The sequence below is a fragment of the Carcharodon carcharias genome (assembly GCF_017639515.1).
Source record: "Carcharodon carcharias isolate sCarCar2 chromosome 36 unlocalized genomic scaffold, sCarCar2.pri SUPER_36_unloc_2, whole genome shotgun sequence".
Lineage (NCBI taxonomy): Eukaryota > Metazoa > Chordata > Chondrichthyes > Lamniformes > Lamnidae > Carcharodon > Carcharodon carcharias.
In genome coordinates, this window is record NW_024470737.1 from 1,745,906 (window position 1) to 1,766,570 (window position 20,665).

A 20,665-nucleotide genomic window follows, 5' to 3' on the forward strand; every position below is an offset into this window, starting at 1 on the left:
TTTTCAGAAGGAAAGGAATGGGGAGCAGCGGTAGTGCTGGATAAGGAAGCTGCTAACTGTGAGTGAAATGAAATTCGAGTCGGAATGTATGATGGAGTTGAAGAACAGGAGAGTGGAATGATCTATGTGATTGTAATGAGAGCTTGGAGCAGTATTGTTGGAGGAGGAAGAGATGACAAAGGACCTACAGCCCTATAAAAAGGACCTGCTTTTGGTCAAAGGTGTTGGTTGCTGTGATTCAATGTTTCTTCATTAACATGTGAGTAGAGGGTGACTTCACTGGGCAAGTGCAGCAGGTATAGTTGTGTCTCCGTGAAGGAACCCAGGCTGATGTTGATTTTGTTTCGTAGGAAGTGGTTTCCCACTGCAAGAAGCTAACCAAGAAGAACAAGGGACAGCTGTCGGACTTGATGGTGATCGACAAGCAGAAGGGGCTAAAGGCTCTCAGCAGAGAGAAGCGGGAGAAACTCGAGGCGTATCAACATCTCTTCTACCTCCTGCAGGTAACTGGGTTCGGCAGCGATAATACCTCGCCTGTGACCCACCTTCGTTTTCCTGTACTATCCATTATTTGACTCGGGGAGTAGGTTCACCAGGGCCTCTAGTTGATGCACAAACATGGTGCGGGGGAGAACCTGCCAGTGCTCCCTTTAATCTCTGGGGAATGGAATATAAAGTGGGAAGGAGGAGATTATATCACAGTTCTGTAGACCCTTGGTCACATCCTGCCTGCAACAACTGCGTTCAGTTCTGGGTGTTGCGTCTCGGGGGATGTATTATATTAACCTGCGAGGCTACGGACCAGGGGCTGGAAAGTGGGATTAAAATGAGCAGCTAGTTTCTTTTTTCTCTTTTTTTGGTTGGTGCAGACACGATGGGCTGAATGGCCTCTTTCTGCACGGTAACTTTTCTATGGTCCTATATTGGCCTTGGAGGGTGGTGCAGCGTCGATTCATGAGAATGATGAATTTAGCCATAAGGGTTAAATTCCCCAGGCAGATTGCCCACACTAGGCTTGTATTCCCTCAAGATTAAGGGGCTTAAGATGATTAAAGGATTTGATCGGGAGAAACTATTTCCTCTGGTGTGGGCTGGTGGGTTGGGGAAGAGTCCAGAACAAGATGATTAACTTGAGAGCCAAGGCCGTTCAGGAGCGATGTCAGGAAGCACTTATTCACAGAAAGGGGAGTGGAAATCTGGAACTCTCTCCCAACCCCCAAAAGCTGTCGAGGATGGAGGGCGCTGAATTTGACGGATTTTTGTTGGGTTAATTGAACTAAGGGATATGGACCAAGGTGGGTTGATGAAGGTACGATACTGATCAACTAGGATCTGATTTCCTTTTTTTTAATTCATTCATGGGATGTGGGCTTCGCTGGCTGGGCCAGCATTTATTGCCCATCCCTTGTTGCCCCTGAGAAGGTGGTGGTGGTGGTGGTGGTGGTGGTGGTGAGCAGCCACTTTCTTGAACCGCTGCAGTCCCCAAGGCACCAAGGCTGAAGTTGGTAACATGTCCTGTGGAAACCCACATCCCGTTATCTGAAATACACCGGAGAGACTGCTCCAGTGTGCTCAACTTCAAAAGCATCGCTCAAACCCTCCATTGCTCGCTTCTGCCACCCTTCCCCGTTAAACACTTGGAGGTGCTTCTGTTGCTGAGGAGTATTTCGAAGTTGGAAATTGCGTGTGAACTGGAGTTAGCGGTGGGTGTTCATTGAAGCCATGGGCTCAATTACGCAAAATCCGAATGTGTGTTTCGTGAATTAATTATTGTCAAAAAGTTAAATCTGAGGAAAGACCGTAAAGTTCAAGTTACCTCAGTTCAGATTGTATTTTTGGGATCCGTTGTATTTTTGTGGTGTTTGAGTGGCTGAAGATGTGTTGGGCCTTGCTGGGCTCGTCCCTCAGCGGTTTTGACCTGTATCTCTTTCTCTCCTAACAGACAAAGCCCGTCTACCTGGCGAAACTGATTTTCCAGATGCCCCAGAACAGGTCGACCAAGTTTATGGACTCTGTGATATTTTCCCTCTACAACTACGCAGCCAACCCGAGAGAGGGCTACCTGCTCCTCCGCCTGTTCATCACTGCTCTCCAAGAGGAGATTAAGTATGTCATCATGGTGATGAGGCGTCACCAGCTCGCTGATACTGCAGAGTCTTGTCGGGGTCTGGTTTCTCAGGTGGCAGTAACCTGCAATTGCCTCACCCAACTGGGCATTATTGATGGTGTGATGTCAGACAAACAGGCCATTTGGCTGCACAGGCATCGCACGCAAGCTTGGGTCCTAGCCTGAGCCAATGCCCACGTAGGAGCTGCTGGACAGCGGGCAGGAGTGGGGACCCCTATCGAAATATTCCCGGGCTGAGGAGGGAGGTTAACTTCGTTTTCCCATGCAACCCACAGCCTTGGTCAGCAAACAAGTACAGACCCAAGACTGAAGCTCGGACATTCTGGCCTGTGCGCGTCAGTCTTGTCCTGAGCAACGCCGTGCCTTTATGCACTAAACCGTTAGCAATTCCGTTCCTCCTGTAGCAGCTACTGCAATTTGTGCTCTGTTGTCACGAGTGAGAGCCCCGTGTTGAGTGTCTGTGTGTGTGTGCGTGTGTGTGTGTGTGTGTGTGTGTGTGTGTGTGTGTGTGTGTGTGTGTGTGTGTGTGTGTTTACGGAAGGCGTCGAGTGTCAGATATGCATTGCAAGTAGGTTTAATTATGCCAAGTGCCTCATAATGGTGAGTCCCGACCTAACAAGACACAAGCGTTAAAATGAGGAAGGCTTCGTGATTTTCTTTTCTACAGTTGCCTGTTCCCACCTAACCCTGTGTACCCCTGAGCTCAAATGCTCATTTTCTAATGGCCCCTGAAATGGCTGGGAAAGGGAAGCTATCTCACCAGTGCAGAGGGGATTGCTAAGCCAGAGCTAGCTGGTAAAGTGCAGAGGGAGTATGTTTCAGGCTACCCAGCCTAAATCGGCAGGGATACAACTCTCCTGAGATTCCTGCCCCCTCCTCTAATTCTGGCCTCGTGCACACCCCCAGTTCCCTTTGTCCTGGCTTAGGCAGTCCTGTTTTCTTCTGCCTGGGCCTTAAGCTCTGGTATTCACTCCCCCCCACTCCCCCCCCCCCCCCCCCCCCCCCCCCCCCCCCCCCACCCCAATAAACCTCTCCGCAGCTCTCTCCCCTTTTAAAATGGCCCTCAAAACCCATCCCTCCAGCCAAGATTTCGGCTGCATGTCCTGGCGTTTCCTTATGTGGCTCATGTCAAATTGTGTCCGATTACTTTCCTGTGGTATGTTTGTGTGTTAAAGGGGTTGTTTGAATGCAAGTTGAGATTAGCAGGAAGCTACGGAGGCCAGTTAGCACGGTTATTATCTGCACCATGATAATCAATGGGCAAATTTTCCACTTGCTCTCCGCTGCTGTGGGACTTGCAGGGGTGGTGAGGTGTTACTGGGAGGCTTCTCCTCCCCCCACCGCCCCCCCCAACCAGGTTAGTGCAACTAGCTGTAAATAGGTCTCTTGGCTTCTTTTACTCTACAGATCAAAGGTTGACCAAGTCCGTGACATCATCACTGGCAACCCCACCGTGACCAAGCTGGTGGTGAGCTTTTATCGGAACGTCCGCGGGCAGAATGCCCTGCGCGAGATCCTGGGGCCCGTCATCAAGGAGATCCTGCAGGAAAAGTCTCTGAGCATCAAAACCGACCCCGTCGACATCTACAAGAGCTGGATAAACCAGATGGAGACTCAAACCGGGCAGAGGAGGTAAGAAGTTCAGAATTGGGAGTGGGGGGAGGGGCGGGGTGGTGCAACCTTTAAATTGCCTTCCACGCCCAGGAGGCCCTATCCCTGTTCCCCAGCTGGCAAAGTGAAGTGATTTCCTGCCCCTCGGGTGGCCATAAATCAGCCGGCATCGCCATTGCCTAGTTTTGTCCGGTGCCCCCTTTGTGTGCATTTGGGCAAGGACCGGATCAGCCCTGGATCCCCTCCCCTCGTGAGACGAAACCCGTCTCAATTCTTGCACAAATGCCCATCGCTGGGACACCCGAGGTGTTTGGTGCCTATTACCACGCCTCGAAAGCCCACTCCTGACAGAAAATCATTGTGCAATGTTTAATCCCCTGTCTGTGGCTGTACATCTACCGCTGACACTGGTGCCTGGCTGCTCCGTCCTATTCAGACCTCGGGGGGGGCGGGGGTGTGTCGAATCAGTGCCCACAGCCATCAGGTGTTTTAATTCTCTGAACCGAACCGCAGCCCTTTAAAGTCGCACAGCTTCAGGTCGAGCTTATGTTTGGCAAGTGATTTGGAAACTAATTAAAACTGGGGAGGGAGGCAGAATTGATGATATGCCTGGTTTTAAATCTCGCTGGCTTTGTTCTGCGAATGTTGCTCTCGGCCTGTGATTTTGAATTCTGTGTCGGACTTCGCTCGCGTTTCCCGATTGCATCGGATGTTCCGGCCTGCAGGGTCTTCCGCACTGACCTCAGAAGGAATAACAATCGATAACTTGAATGTTTTGTTCTTGGCCCACCCTCCCGGAAGGTTCCTGCTCTCGCTGGAGCTCACGGGCTCCAGTCTCCCTGTGGTACTTTGCTCAAGTGCCCATTCTTCCAGATTGTTCGATGTGCTATTTGGCTGTGAACTGGAATGGCCTCCTAAGCTCTCAGATGATATCCACCTGTGAGCTTGGGGTAGCAATTGGGGGTGTTGGGAAAAACTGTAGCATATGTAGCCACCCTTTGGGTGAAGCCATCCAATTCTGACCCAACTAAGAATTGGCGCAGCCGCTTCCCGATCTGTCCTGTGCTACATGCACCTGACATTCAATGGCATTGCTTAATCCCCCACTATCGACATCCTGGGGGTTACCGTTGACCAGAAACTGAACTGGACGAGCCATATAAACACTGTGGCTACAGGAGCAGGTCAGAGGCTGGGAATTCTGAGGCAATTAATTTGCCTTCCGACTCCCCAAAGCCTGTCCATCTACAAGACACAAATCAGGAGCGTGGTGGAATACTCTCCACTAGCCTGGATGAATGCAGGTCCAACAGCACTCAAGCAGCTCAACACCACCAGCAGTCTGCTTGATTGGTACCCCATTCACCACAATGAACATTCACTCCCTGCACCACCAGCACACTGTGTGTACCATCTACAAGATGCACTGCAGCAACTCACAAAGGCTCCTTCGACAGCACCTTCCAAACCCACGACCACTAGCATCTAGAAGGACAAGGGCAGCAGACACATGGGGAACACCACCACCACCTGGAAGTTCCCCTCCGAGGCACTCATCATCCTGACTTGGAAATATATCGGCCGTTCCTTCACTGTCGCTGGGTCCAAATCCTGGAACTCCCTCCCCAACAGCACGGTGGGTGTACCTACACCACAGGGACTGCAGCGGCTCAAGAAGGCAGCTCAACCCCACCAATTAGGGATGGGCAATAAATGCTGGGCCCAGCCAGTGACACCCACATCCCGTGAAAGAATGAAAAAAAAACATTTGCTTTGTTTCTCTATTTAAACATGAGGCTGATAGAACTATACTCTGTGTAAGTATTTAATCTTGAAAACAGTGGTTAAATGTGCTTAACCCATGATAAAAGCAGAAAAAGCTGGTAAAACCCAACAGGCCTGGCAGCATCTGTGGAGAGAGAAACAGAGTTAGCATTTCGGGTACGTATGACTCTTTTTCAGAGTTATAGAGGTAGAAATCCGATGGATTTTACGCTGTTTGAGAGGGGTGGAGCAGGTCTGGGGCAGGTGGGAGCTCAGCACAGTTTGACAAAGATGTCATGGACACAGGACAAAGGGAATGTTAATGGTGGTGTTAAAGACTAAAGAAGGTGCTGATGGCGGCGTAAAGGTAAGATAACAGAATGTGTGCATAGGAGAACAAGGGTCAGCGCTGAGTGAAAGCACACGTAGAAACAAGCGACAGGCGACCCCATGGGGGCGGTGAGTGATTGGGGGAAACAGATGAAAAAAAAGTTTAAATATAAATAAAATTTGGGGTAAAGATGGAGGAGAGGGTTCATGGCCTAAAGTTGTTGAGCTCAATGTTCAGTCGTAGGGCGGTAAAGTGCCTAATTGGAAGATGAGGTACCATTCCCCCACTTTGCGTTGGACTTCTCTGGAACATTTCAGCAGGCCAAGGACGTGCATGAGAGCAAGGGTGTTAAAATAGCAAGCAACAGAAAGATCTGGGTTGTTTTGCTCCGCCCCCCTCTTAAACAGTATAAAATTCATCACGTTTCTACTTCTCTTTAGCTCCGAATAAGAGTCATGCGGACACCAAACGTCAACTCTGTTTCTCCCTCCACAGATGCTGCCAGACCTGCTGCGCTTTTCCAGCATTTTCTGTTTTCATTTCGGATTTCCAGCATTCGCAGTATTGTGCTTTTATGCTTAATCCACGTTCTGGCCTCATATTTATTATCATCATCACTGATGTATGTGATAGATCCTTTACCAGGTAATTGCCGTGGATTTGAGCAGGGCTGACAACCTTCCTGGTCTTGGATGCCGATTCCAAAGGTTTGAACGTCTCCGTCTTGCTGGTTCTGTTTCTTTCCGATTCCTTTTTTTTTAAAAAAAAAACTGTATTTTAAAATCCACCTTTCTGGTCAAGTCTTGCAAACATGCCTCCTGAATCTTCTCCCCTGGCTTAGGGTTCTGTTTCCTTTTAAATAGAATGTTTTACATTGTAAATGGTTACCCATCATCCTTGCAGGTGCCGACGGGTTAACCAGCCCCAAAAATGGAATGTCGGCATTTATTGCAAGGGGAACGGGTTATAAAAGTAGTGAAGAGGGTGTTTCCTCCTATCCAGCAACTACCACATAGGCCAGTTGAAGAGGTGAAACTACAATCCCCGATTACACAGCGACCACACAGCCTCAGGCTTCTTTTACCAGTTTTATTCAAGCATATGCAAGGGAGCAGCAATCATTCCTGAGAAGGAAGACCCAGCAGCTCCCTGACTGATTACGTTTCACTACTTTTGTACTTTTTCTTATCACAATACATTTGAATATATCCAATTGGTAACCGACACACAGGTACCATGTCAAAACTATCCTATTGAGTACATAAACATGTGATTCTGCTAACCAATTATTCTAAAGGGTGTATACATAATTATATTATCCAATCAGAACTAAAACATGTACGCAAAGACCTTGATTCTCATAATTCAGAACTGTGTGTGTTTCATCAAAGCCCTCTCTTGTCTTTGTATGTCCTCCCATATCTAAGCTAAACCATCTGCCCCGTCCCTATCTGAGAGAGGGGTATACCTAGTCTAACTTTATGTTTTATCTCCAATCCAGCTCTCAAGGCTTCAATGCACCATTACACCACTTGAATGGTGCTTATCTCTTGAAACTGTGTAAATCACACAAAGCTCCTTTGTGTGCAATGTCCATCTGCTTACCCTCAGCTGTCAATACGTTTAGCATCCATGGCTGCTTGGAGATTTTGAGTGTTCTTCAGTAAATTCTTAATGTTCTTATTTAACATTTTTAATTTTCCCCTAACAGTAGGGAAATTTTACTGCAGCTATACAGGATGTTGGTGAGACCACACCTGGAATACTGTGTACAGTTTTGGCTTCCTTGTTTGAAGAAAGATATAGTTGCATTAGAAGCAATTCAGAGAAGGTTCACTCAACTCATTCCTGGGATGAGGGGCTTACCTTATGAAGAAAGGTTGAATAGTTTGGGCCTGACCCATAGGAGTTTAGAAGAATGAGAGGTGATCTTATTGAAACGTGCAAGATCCTGACTTGATAGGGTGGATACAGGGAGGATGTTCCCACTCGTGGGGGAGATTAGTACCAGAACAAGAGGTCTACCGTTTAAGACTGAGGTGAGAATTTCTTTCTCTGAGGGTCGTTAGTATGTGGAATTCTCTCCCCCCAGAAAGCAATGGAGGCTGGGTCATTGAATTTATTCAAGGCAGAGTTAGACAGATTTTTGATCGACAAGGGAGTCGAGGGTTATTGGGGGGCAGATGGCAAAGTGAAGCTGAGACCACAACCAGATCAGCCATGATCTTATTGAATGGTGGAGCGAAGGGTTGAATAGCCTACTCCCGTTTCTAAGTCCTATGTCCCTATAAGCTTCGGTCTGTACTGCAGTAAGAGGATAGTCATGCGGGGAGCTAATTAAAGAGCTGGTGCTGTGACAAGGTGTGTGGACCATACTACTTATGTTTGGGATAGCCAAATGGTCCTCCTTAACTGTATATAACTACCAATCTTGGACCGGTGAAAGCCTGTGCAGAGCTGTGCTATTTCAAAGTGTGGCCAACCTTGCTGCCTTTCTTTTGTGCAAATGAGCTCAAAACTTAATAGACATCTGAGAACGTTTGTTGTCTGTAATGCCTGGGTGTCATGAACTCCAATACTTTTTCTAACTTTGAACGCCTCCAGCCTTGAGAGTCCTGTAAATTGGGTCGTTTTTTTGGGGGGGGGGAATGCGAGCTGAGCGAAAATTAACAAGAGTGTTTTCTTTCCTTCAGTAACCTGCCGTATGAAGTGACTCCAGAGCAAGCCCTGACCCACCATGAGGTTCAGCGGAGACTCGACATATCCATTCGTAATCTGCGGGCTGCCACCGACAAATTCCTGAATGCCATCGTGTGCTCTGTGGACAAGATACCGTATGTGCTCTGTGAAGTTCCCCTCCCACGTATATTCGGCATAGCCTCCTAACTTTGGGGTTGTGGGAGTTGCTGGGCAGAGTTTAGTGCTTCCCTGCTGCTAACAGTAACTCCAATGGAGAAAGCTAGCTAGAAATATAAAAGCAGATAGTAAGAATTTCTGCAGGTATTTAAAAAGGAAAAGAATGAGTAAAGTGGGCATTGGGCTTCTAGAGAGAGAGAGAGAGAGTATCTGGGGAATTAATAATAGAAAATAAGGAAATGGCGGACAAACTGAACAGATACGGTATGGCAGGACAGCTCAGCCAAGTGGAATATACATCGTCATTGGTGAGTAGCTGGTAAGTTCTATTTATAGTTAGGTTGTCAAGTTAAGGCACAGCAGGGCAGCTCGGCAATTAGAATGTGCATCCTGTGATATGTGGGAAGTCATGGACGCACCATGAGTACTAGACAAACACATCTGCCGGAAGTGTCACTGGCTGCAGAAGCTTGACCGCTGGGTGTCGGGACTCGAGCGGCGGCTGGAATCACTGTGGTGCATCCGCCAGGCCGAGAACTACATGGAGAGCACGTTTGGGGAAGTGGTCACACCGCAGGTTAGGAACATGCAAGCAGAGAGAGAGAATGGGTGACCTCCGGGCAGTCTAAGAAAACCATGCAGGGAGTGCAGGAGTCCCCTGAGTCTATCTGGCTTGCTAATCGGTTTTCCGTTTTGGATAATGTTGAGGGCGATAGTTCCTCAGAGGAGTGCAGCCACAGCCAAGCCTGTGGCACCACGGGCGGCTCAGCTGCACAGGAGGCGAGGAAGAGGAGTGGAAGAGCAATAGCGATAGGGGATTCGATAGTAAGGGGATTAGACGGGTGTTTCTGCGGCAGTAAACGTGACTCCAGGATTGTGTGTTGCCTCCCTGGTGCCAGGGTCAAGGATGTCATGGTGCAGCTGCAGGACATCCTTCTGGGGGAGGGTGAGCAGCTGGAGGTTGTGGCCCACATTGGTACCAACGATCTGGTAGAAGTGGGGATGAGGTCCTGCAGGCTGAATTTAGGGGGTTAGGACAAGAGATTAGCAAATCACTCCCAAGGCCACGTGCTAGTGAGTATAGAAATAGGAGAATACACCAGATAAATGCGTGGCTGGAGAGATGGTGCTGGAGGGAGGGCTTCAGATTTATGGGGCATTGCGACCGGTTCTGTGGAAGTTGGGACCAGCACAAGCGGGTGGTCTACATCTGACCAGGACAAATGTTTGTGCAGGGAGATTTGCTGGGGAGGGCTTAAACTAGCAGGGGGGGGATGGGAACCTGAGGACAAATTCAGATGGACAAATACAGAACAGGGAACGGGGGACAGAAAATTAACGAGTGACTCTGAACAAGAAATAAAGGTTAAAAAGTGTACAGTACAGGAAATTGACAGTGTTAAGAGGCATATATTTAAATGCAAGGAGCATAGCAAATAAAGCCGATGAGCTGAGGGCACAGATGGACACACAGCAGCACGATATCATCGCCAGAATGGAAACTTGGCTTAACCAGGGGCAAAACTGGCAGCTCAACATCCCTGGACATAGGCTTTTCAGGCAGGATAGGGAGGGGGATTAAAAAAAGGTGGGGGTGTAGCATCATTGGTTAAAGGATCAATTACAGCCGTGAGGAGAGAGAAGATATTTGAAATGAAACATCAAATGAGGCCATATGAGTTGAGCTCAGAAATAAAAAAATAAGAAGGGGGCAGCCTTATTACGAAAAGTGTACTATAGACCCTGAATAGCGAGGGAAATGGAAAAGCAAATATGTAGACAAGTTTCTGAGTGCAAAAACGATAGGGCAATAATGGTTGGGGACTTCAACTACCCAAATATTAGTTGGGTTAAGAGTAGCGTGAAGGGCTCAGCCAGCACATAACAAGCCGAATGAGAGGGAGGGGGGTGATTTAGTCATAGGAAATGAAACTGGGCAAGTGAATGAAGCAGAAGTCGGGTCCATTTTGGAGATAGTGGCCATAATACAGTTAGATTTAGCATCATTATGGAAAAGGACAAAAAAATGGAACAGGTGTAAAAGTTCTAAATTGGGGAGAGACAAATTTTGCAAAGCTGAGAGGTGAGCTGGTGAAAGTGGACTGGTTACAGCTACGTGAAAGGAAATCAGTGACAGATCAGTGGGAGGCATTCAAAAGCGAGATTCTACGGGCACAGTGTGGACATGTCCCCGCAAAGAAAAAGGGTGGTTCTGCCAAATCCAGAGGCCCCTGGTTATCTAGAAGCATACAGGGTAAGATAAAGCAGAAAAGGAAAGCTTATGACAGTCACAAAAGACTTAATACTGTAGAAAGCCTAGATGAGTATAGAGAGTACAGAGGTGAAGTAAAAACGGGAAACAGAAAAGCAAAAAGAGGATATGAAAAAATATTGGCAAGTAAAATCAAGGAAAACCTAAAGATGTTTATTAAAATTTAGTACATTAAGAGCAAGAGAATAACTAAGGAAAGGGGTAGTGCCTGTCAGGGATGTACATGGTAACTTGTGCGTTGATGCTGAAGATATGGGCAGGATTCTCAATGAGTACTTTGTCTCTGTCTTCATAAAAGAGAGGGGTGATGCAGACATTCTAGTTGATGAGGAATGTAAAATATGAGATACAGTAAGCATAATGAGAGAGGAAGTACTGGAGGGACTGGCATCCTTGAAGGTGGATAAATCACCAGGGCCGGATGGATTGTATCCCAAGCTGTTAAAGGAAGCCAGGGAGGAAATAGTGGATGCCCCGAGGATCATTTTTCAATCTTCACTGGATACGTGCGTGGTACCAGAGGATTGGAGGTCTGCAAATGCTGTACCATTGTTTAAAAATGGTGCGAGGGATAGGCCAAATAATTATAGGCTGGTCAGTCTGACTTCAATGGTGGGCAAATCATTAGAATCGATTCTGAGAGACAGGATTAACTGTTACTTAGGCAAGTATTGATCAGGGAAAGTCAGCATGGTTTTGTTAAGGGAAATTGTGTCTTATTAACTTAATACAGTTTTTTGAGGAAATAAGGAGGATTGATGAGGGTAGTGCAGTGGATGTTGTCTGCATGGATTTCAGTAAGGTATTTCCCACATGGCAGACTGGTCAGGAAAGTGAGATCCCATGGGATACAGGGGAAGGTGGCAGGTTGGATCCAAAATTGGCTCAGTGACAGGAAACAAAGGTTAATAGTCGATGGATGTTTTTGCGAACGGAAAGTTGTTTCTGGTAGTTTTCCAGAGGGCTCAGTGTTGGGGCCCTTGCTGGTTGTTGTATATATTAATGATTTAGACTTAAATCTGGGAGGCATGATTGGCAAATTTGCTGCAAAATTGAAAGTGAAGAGGGATAGTTGTTGTCTTCAGAACGATATCAATGTTTTGGTTGAGTGGGTGGAAAAGTGGCAGCTGGAATTCAATCCGGAGAAGGTTAAGATGATGCATTTTGGGAGGGAAAACAAAGCAAGGGAATACTCAATAAACGGGAGGATATTGAGAGGGGTTGAGGAAGTGAGAGGCCTTGGAGTGTATATTCAAAGGTCCCTAAAGGGAGCAGGACAGGTAGATAAGGTGGTAAAGGAGAATGCTTTCCTTTATTGGATGAGGTATTGAATATAAAAGCAGGGATGTAATGCTGGAACCGTACAAAACACTGGTTCGGCCAGGGCTGGAATTTTGTGTCCAGTTCTGGTCACCACATTACAGGAAGGACATAATTGTCCCGGTGAGAGTACAGAGGATATTTACAAGAATGTTGCCAGGGCTTGAAAATTGCAGCTATGAAGAAAGATTGGATAGGCTGGAGTTGTTTTCCTTAGAACAGAGGAGGCTGTGGAGTGACTGGATTGAGGTGTACAAAATGAAGAGGGGCCTAGATAGAGTTGACAAGAAAGACTTGCTTCTCCTAGCGGAGAGGTCACTTACCGGGGGCACAGATTTAAGGTAATTGGTAGGATTAGAGGGATTGTTGGGAAAAACTTTTTCACCCAGAGGGTGGTGGGCGTCTGGAATTCACTGCCTAAGTTGGTGGTTGAGGCAGAAACCCTCAACTCATTTAAAAGGTACCTGAATCTGCGCCTGACGTGCTGTAACCTATGGGACCGGGTGCTGTAACCTGCAGGGCTATGGGACCGGGTGCTGTAACCTGCAGGGCTATGGGACCGGGTGCTGGAACCTGCAGGGCTATGGGACCGGGTGCTGGAACCTGCAGGGCTATGGGACCGGGTGCTGGAACCTGCAGGGCTATGGGACCGGGTGCTGGAACCTGCAGGGCTACGGGACCGGGTGCTGTAACCTGCAGGGCTATGGGACCGGGTGCTGGAACCTGCAGGGCTATGGGACCGGGTGCTGTAACCTGCAGGGCTATGGGACCGGGTGCTGTAACCTGCAGGGCTACGGGACCGGGTGCTGGAACCTGCAGGGCTATGGGACCGGGTGCTGTAACCTGCAGGGCTATGGGACCGGGTGCTGTAACCTGCAGGGCTACGGGACCGGGTGCTGTAACCTGCAGGGCTATGGGACCGGGTGCTGGAACCTGCAGGGCTACGGGACCGGGTGCTGTAACCTGCAGGGCTATGGGACCGGGTGCTGTAACCTGCAGGGCTATGGGACCGGGTGCTGTAACCTGCAGGGCTATGGGACCGGGTGCTGGAACCTGCAGGGCTACGGGACCGGGTGCTGTAACCTGCAGGGCTATGGGACCGGGTGCTGGAACCTGCAGGGCTATGGGACCGGGTGCTGTAACCTGCAGGGCTATGGGACCGGGTGCTGTAACCTGCAGGGCTATGGGACCGGGTGCTGGAACCTGCAGGGCTATGGGACCGGGTGCTGGAACCTGCAGGGCTATGGGACCGGGTGCTGGAACCTGCAGGGCTATGGGACCGGGTGCTGGAACCTGCAGGGCTATGGGACCGGGTGCTGGAACCTGCAGGGCTATGGGACCGGGTGCTGGAACCTGCAGGGCTATGGGACCGGGTGCTGGAACCTGCAGGGCTATGGGACCGGGTGCTGGAAGGTGGGATTAGAATGGACGCTTAGTTTTTTTTTCAGCTGGCGCAGACATGATGGGCTGAACGGCCTCTTTCTGTGCCGTAACTTTTCTATGTTCCAATATTTTGCTTCTTTCTTCACTGTAGAGGATACAAATAACATCCCAGAAATAATTGTGAATCAGGAGGTGAAATGGAGGGAGGAACTGAAAACAATTACAACCACCAGGGCAAATGGGTACTGAGAAAATTATCACAACTAAAAGCTGACACATCCCCAGGCCTCTTCATCCTAGAGTCTTAAAAGAAGTGTCTGCTAAAATAGTGGGTGCATTGGTCTCACTTTTCCAAAATTCCCTAGATTCCACAACGGTCCCATCAGATTGGAAAATAGCGAATGTGACTCCATTCAAGAAAGGAGGAAGACAGAAAGCAGGAAACTACAAGCCAGTTAGTCTAACATCTGTCATAGGGAAAATGCTGGAATCTATTGTTAAGGAGGTTATAGCAGGGCACTTAGACAAGCTCAATGCAATCAGGCAGAGTCAACATTGCTTTGTGAAAGGGAAGCCATGTTTGGCTAATTTATTAGACGACTTTGAGGAAGTAATAAGCATAAAGGGGAACCTGTGGATGTGCTGCACTTAGATTTTCAGAAGGCATTTGACAAGGTGCCACAACAAAGTTTACTGCACAAAATAAGAGCTCCTGGTTTAGGAGTTAACAGGGAACAGAAAGTAGGCATAAATGAGTCATTTTCGGATTGGCACGATGTGATGAGTGGAATGCAGCAGGGATCAGTGCTGGGGCATCAACCATTTACAATTTATATCAATGACCTGGATGAAGGGGCCGAATGGTTGCTAAATTCACTGATGACACAAAGATAGGTCGGAAAGTGTGAAGAGGACATAAGGAGCCTGCAAAGGGGTATAGAGCGGTTAAGTGAGTGGCCAAAAAATTGGCAGATGGAGTTTAATGTGGGAAAATGTGAACTTGTCCACTTGTCAGGAAGAACAGAAAAGCTGCATGTTATTGGAGAGAGATTGCAGAGTTCTGAGTTGCAGAGGGATCTGGGTGTCCTGGGACATGAATCAGGGGAAGTTAGTATGCAGGTACAGCGAGTGATCAGGGAGCTAAATGGGATATTTGTTGTTTATTGCAGGGGGAATGGAGTATAAAAGTGGGGAAGTTTCACTGCATTTGTGCAGGGTCTTGGTGAGCCCACATCTGGAGTATTGTGCACTGTTTTGGTCACCTTATTTAAGAAAGGATATAAATGCGTTAGAGGCAGTTCAGAGAAGGTTCGCTCGACTGATTCCTGGGATGAGGAGGTTACCTTATGAGGCAAGGTTTAGCAGGCTGGGCCTGTATCCATTGAAGTTTGGAAGAACGAGAGGTGACCTTATTGAAACATATAAGATCCCGAGGAGACTTGACAGGGTGGATGCTGGGAGGGTGTTTCCTCTTACGGGAGAGACTAGAACTGGGGGACACACAAGTTAAGGCAGAGATGAGAATTATTTTTTTCTCAGAGGGTCTTTGGAACTCTCTTCCCCAGAGAGGCTGGGTCACTGACTATTTTTCAGGCTGAGGTAGATAGAATCTTAACCTTTCACCCCTTTGTTAGTCATCAGGAGTGGTTGGAAAGTGGAGTCGAGGTCACAATCAGATCAGCCATGATCTTATTGAATGGCGGAGCAGGCTCAAGGGGCTGAACCGACTCCTCCTGCTCCTAATTCCTATGTTCATATTGACTTGACCTAAAAAAGTAAAATCTGCATTTCTCTGACGCCTTTCACAATTACAGGACGCCCAGAAGTGCTTTACAGCCAAGGAAATGCTTCATTTGAAGTGTAGTCACTGCTGTAATATTAGAGGCATGGCAACCAATTTGTGCGCAGCAAACTCCCCGGACCGCATGATAACGATCAGATCGACTGCTTTTTAATGTCGTTGGTTGAGGGATGAGGCAGGGTGCCAAGGAGGACTCCCTGCACTTGTTCCAGTAGTGGCCGTGGGATCTTTTACATCCACCTGTGAGGCCAGTTCAACGTATCATCTGAATGACAGCACCTTCGACGGTGCAGCACCCCCCCACCACCCGGCTTGAGTGTCAGTCTGAGACTGAAGTTTTTTATAAAGTCTTTCATGGGATGTGGGCCTCATTGGCAAGACCAGCATTCGTTGCCCTTGGTGAGCCACCTTGCGGTCCCGGTGGTGAAGGTGCTCCTACAGCGCTGTTAGGCAGGAAGCTCCAGGGTTTTGACCCCGTGACAGCGAAGGAGCAGCAGTGTAGTTACAAGTCAGGGTGGTGCGTGACTTGGAGGGGAACTGACAGGCGGTGGCGCTCTTGTACATCTGCTGCCCTTGCCCTTCCAGATGGTAGAGGTCCCGGGGGTATCCGGAGTGGACTCGGAGGTGAGAGCGCTATACACTGATCCCATCAAGCATCTGATCACACGAGACTCTAGTTTCACCATGTGCCCGGTAATTGCTTTACAGCCAGTGACTTTTTGTGAAGTGCGCCCACCGTGTAGGAAACATGGCAGGCAGTCTCTTGCATGCGATAATCTTTCTTCAGTAACGTTGTTGGGGGGGGGATAGATACCTGTCGCAGCTAGTAAGGAGAGGCCCCCCTCCTCCTCCCCCCACCCCAGCTCTGCTGAGTTCCTTGGCTCAAGCGAGCTGCAGTTAGCTTCAGTGCCCTTTGGTTACACAAACAAAACCTACTTACCACCTCCTGCTCTGAGGACAGCGTCAGGCTTAGTTCAAGCAGAGAGGCTGCTGGCACTGACCACCGGGGCTCACTGAGGAATGGCTGTGAGAGAAGAGGTATCAAACGCTGAAATGCTACGACTGGCAGGAGAGTCAACACGTTTGTTGGCGGAGGATGGGGAGACGAAGGGAATGAGGGCCTTTCTGTACTTCACATTCTGTGTCTGCAAAAGGGGAATGAAAGCAATTTTTTATTTACACACCGAGTTGTTGTGATCTGGAAGGCGCTGCCTGAAAGGGCGGTGGAAGCAGATTCAATAGGAACTTTCAAAAGGGGGGGGGAATCGGATAAATACTTGAAGGGGAAACATTGACAGGGATATGGTGGGGGGGGAAAGAGAGCAGGGGGTAGCAGTGGGACTAATGGGATAGCGCTCTTTAAAGGGCTGGCACAGGCACGATGGGCCGAATGTGTTAATCTAATATTGACCATCTTGTTACGTGGACAGGTATGGGATGAGATACGCTGCCAAAGCTTTGAAAAGCTCGCTGCGTGGGAAGTTCCCTGACGCCACGGAGGATGAATTGTTCAAGGTAAGATTGAACTGGCGGCTGTGCTCGGAATCTCTCATCGCGGGGCCACTCTCCAGCTTGCCCCATGAGGCACGCTCTCACAGCTCCTGGTCGCCCGTTCCCCACCTCCCCACTCCGCTCCCAACAGGAATGATCCCACGGCGGGTGGGGGTGTGGGGGCTAGTAAATGAGCTGGCTGAATCGGTGAAAGCGCAGGTGTAGCACTGAGCCGTGCAAAGCAGAAGATGACGGGCCTGCCCTGCGCTGTTGCCTGGGGTGGGGTGGTAGCTGGGTGGGGTTGGCGGTGGGGGGGAGCTTCCTGCAGTTGGCCTCAGCATCACGGGGTTTCGGAGCTAACAGGACCCCCGGGGACGCCTACTGACGGGCGTGTTGATGGCGATGGGAGGGCAGCGCAGGGTCTTCAGGAAGAAGGAGAAAAGAACCTTGCCAGGCGCCCAGTGGTTCAACGAGCGGTGCCGGTCATTTGGCAACGGGTGCGAATTATTTCCCTCCTTTTGCTGCAGGTTGTCGGGAACCTGCTGTACTATCGCTACATGAACCCGGCGGTCGTGGCTCCGGATGGCTTCGATATCATTGACGTTACAGCAGGAGGCGGGCTGCCCACGGACCACCGCCGCAACCTGGGCTCCATCGCCAAGCTGCTGCAGCACGCCGCTGCCAGCAAGGCGTTTGAAGGGGAAACTGGTCAGCTCCGCGCCATGAATGACTACCTGTTCCAGTCCCAGCAGAGATTCAGGTCTCGGCGACTACACCTCACCCTTATTTCAGTGAAGGATTTTCTCGGAAACGCCTCCCCGCAGCACGACTAGGTTCCCCCCCACCACCCCCACCACTTTGCGACATTGTGTTCAGAACATACAATCCCAGGGTCAGCTACAGCATGAGTTAGATACCAAGTAAAGCTTCCTATGTACTGTCCCGTTAAAGGCTCCCAGGGCAGGTACAGTATGAGTTAGATACAGAGTAAAGCTCCCCCTACACTGTCCCCATCAAACACTCCCAGGACGGGTACAGCATGGGGTTAGATACAGAGTAAAGCTCCCGCTACACTGTCCCCATCAAACACTCCCAGGACAGGTACAGCACGGGGTTAGATACAGAGTAACGCTCCCTCTACACTGTCCCCATCAAACACTCCCAGGACAGGTACAGCACGGGGTTAGATACAGAGTAACGCTCCCTCTACACTATCTTAATAGTCTTCCAGGACAGGTATACGCTGTGTAAATGCAGGGTGCAGCCTTATATTTTCTGGCCTCTGAGTTACTCCAGGGCAGGTACAACGTAGGTTGGAGGTGTTCATGACGTTTCAATCCTGAATCTCTGAGCAGACTCTTGCAACACAGTAGGAGGCCGTTCGGCCCATCGTGCCATTGCTAGCTCTATGAAGGAGCGATGCAATTAGTTCCATTCCACTACAATCTGGGCACATCTCAAAGAGCTTTACAGCCAGTGAAGCACTTTTCAAAGCGTAGTCAATGTTTTAATGTGGGGAAAGACGGCTGCCAGTTTATGCACAGCAAGATCCCACAGACGAGCAATGTGACCGCGCCCAGAGAACCTGCTATATTGAAGCTGATTGAGGGAATAAATATTTTTATCAACTGAGAGGTTATAAAACCTCTCTCGAAAAGAACCTCCATTTTGCGAGCCTTTTGGAAATCCGGCTACCTTGGCACCCAAGATCAGACTCGAGACTTTCCAGTTTAGTCCAGACCTAACCCAGTCCACCCCTCTAGGGATTCAATTGTTAAGCCTTTTGTTGGGAAGCCTTTTCCTTACTTCGCGCAAGTGCAAAACCCCCCCTCCTGGATGCTTCTATCCCACCTCATTTCTGCTGACGTGGACACGGGATTCCATCGGTTTGCCGTTGGCCGGACTGTGCGTCTGTACCTGCAGACTCGTCTCTGAAAAGTGAAAAGTGGCGCTTGCTTACCTTTATGTCTGGTCCTTTGATACTGGTGACCGTAGCTTAAAAAGGGAAAGTCTCGTCTTTCTCCGCACAGTAGGATGTCAGATATTACTGCAGGGACAGACTGTCGTCATGGAGGTTCAGCACCTCTCGAGGCACAGTCTGCTGCATGGTGAAAAGGGGATGTTGGCGATCAGGCTAAGCTCATTAATCTCTCAGGTTCCAGGAGGCCCCAATTTGATCTTGGCTTTGCCGCTCCCGGGTGCCGGTGACGTGGCTGCAGACAGCCCTTGTATCCGTATAAACCTCTGCTTAGTCGGTGGCACTCCCGCCCCTGGGTCACTAGGCGCCCCCCCGCCCTCCCCCCCCACCCCCGGGTTCAAGGTCCACTCCAGGGCTCGAGCACAAAAATCAAAGCTGTTTTCCCCCAGTGCAGCACCAAGGGAGCACCACGCTGTCAGAGGTGCCATCTTCCGGATGAGACGCTTAAACAGAGTTCTCCTATCCTTCCTCTCCGGCGAGGGCAAAAGATTCCTTGGCATTGTTTTGAAGAGGGGGCCGGTGCGGGTTGGCGTTTTCCCCCAATGGCCCAGTATTTATCCCTCAACCACCCTAAATTAAATCAAAACCAGATAATCTGGTCATTGTCCCATTGCTGTCTATGGGCTCTTGCTGTGCGCAGATTGACTGCCACGTTTCCGACATTACAGCACCGACCGCACTTCAAAAAGCACTTCATGGGCTGTAAAACGTTTCTCGGGGGGGGGGGGGGGGGGGGGGGGGGATGCCGTGAGGTGGTGAAAGGCGCTATAGAAATGCAAGTCCTTTTTTTAAAATATCCGGGTTAGAGAGGGAGGCACTAAGCATGGTCCTGATTCTTACCCAGGGATGGTGTTGGGGGTTTGAGAGTAGAGAGACCTGGGGGAGGGCGTGGTTACCTGTTCACAAACCTTGAAGGCACTTGAAAAGGCAGTGAAGAAAGCGTATGGAATACATTGCTTTATAAGCAGTCGGTGGGGGGCACTGAGTACCAAAAAAAGGAACTCACGCTGAATCTTTACAGAACACTGGTTAGGCCCCAGCTGCAGTATCGTGCCCAACTCCAGGCCCCGCACTTTAGGAAGGATGTCGTGGCCTTGGAGAGAGTGCGGAGGGAGATTTACCCACAGTGGGACCAGGGACTTCAGTGCATGTGGAGAGACCGGAGAAGCTGGGCTCCCTGGAGCAGATCGGGTTAACGGGGAGGTTTAATCGAGGGTGTTCAGAATCAGGAAGGGGGTTTGGGTGGAGCAGGTGGGGAAGAAACCGTTTCCTCTTTGCCAGCTGAGACAGTAACTAGAGGTCACAGATTTAAAATAATCGGGAAAAGGGCTGTGGGGGAAATGTTTTGTTTAAAATGGTGATGGAAGCAGATTCTGCAGGAACTTTCCAAAGGCAACCAGACTCGGGCTTGAGGAGAACTAATTCACAGGGCTTTTGGGCAAAAGCGCCGCGCCACGGAATTGATTGATTTGGACAGCACCTTCAAAGAGCTAGCACAGGCAGGATGGGCCGACTAGGCTTCTCCTGGTTCTATGACTGGAAGGTGCCTTGTGTGGGTGGCAGGTGAAGCCAGCATCGAAGTTGTCTGTGATAAGTTTTAGCCTGCACTCGTTGTCCAGATGCTATGTGAAGAATAGAAGCGCTGAAGCGTGGCAAGTGCCCCGGGACCAATTTGAGGGCAGCAACTTTTAGGAGGGAACAGGAACGGGAACAGTCAACCAACTTTTAAA

At 49.4% G+C, this 20,665-nt stretch overlaps 1 protein-coding gene across 1 annotated transcript in view; it reads left to right on the plus strand.

The window, feature by feature from the left end:
- Positions 1-20,665, plus strand: part of iqgap3 (IQ motif containing GTPase activating protein 3) — a 144,636-nt gene that overhangs the window by 100,230 nt on the left and 23,741 nt on the right. Inside the window, exons 24-29 of the mRNA XM_041181762.1 lie at positions 351-503; positions 1,943-2,106; positions 3,536-3,760; positions 8,528-8,668; positions 16,897-16,981; positions 17,485-17,717. Coding sequence (XP_041037696.1) covers positions 351-503; positions 1,943-2,106; positions 3,536-3,760; positions 8,528-8,668; positions 16,897-16,981; positions 17,485-17,717 — 1,001 coding nt within the window. The remainder of the gene's footprint in view (positions 1-350; positions 504-1,942; positions 2,107-3,535; positions 3,761-8,527; positions 8,669-16,896; positions 16,982-17,484; positions 17,718-20,665) is intronic.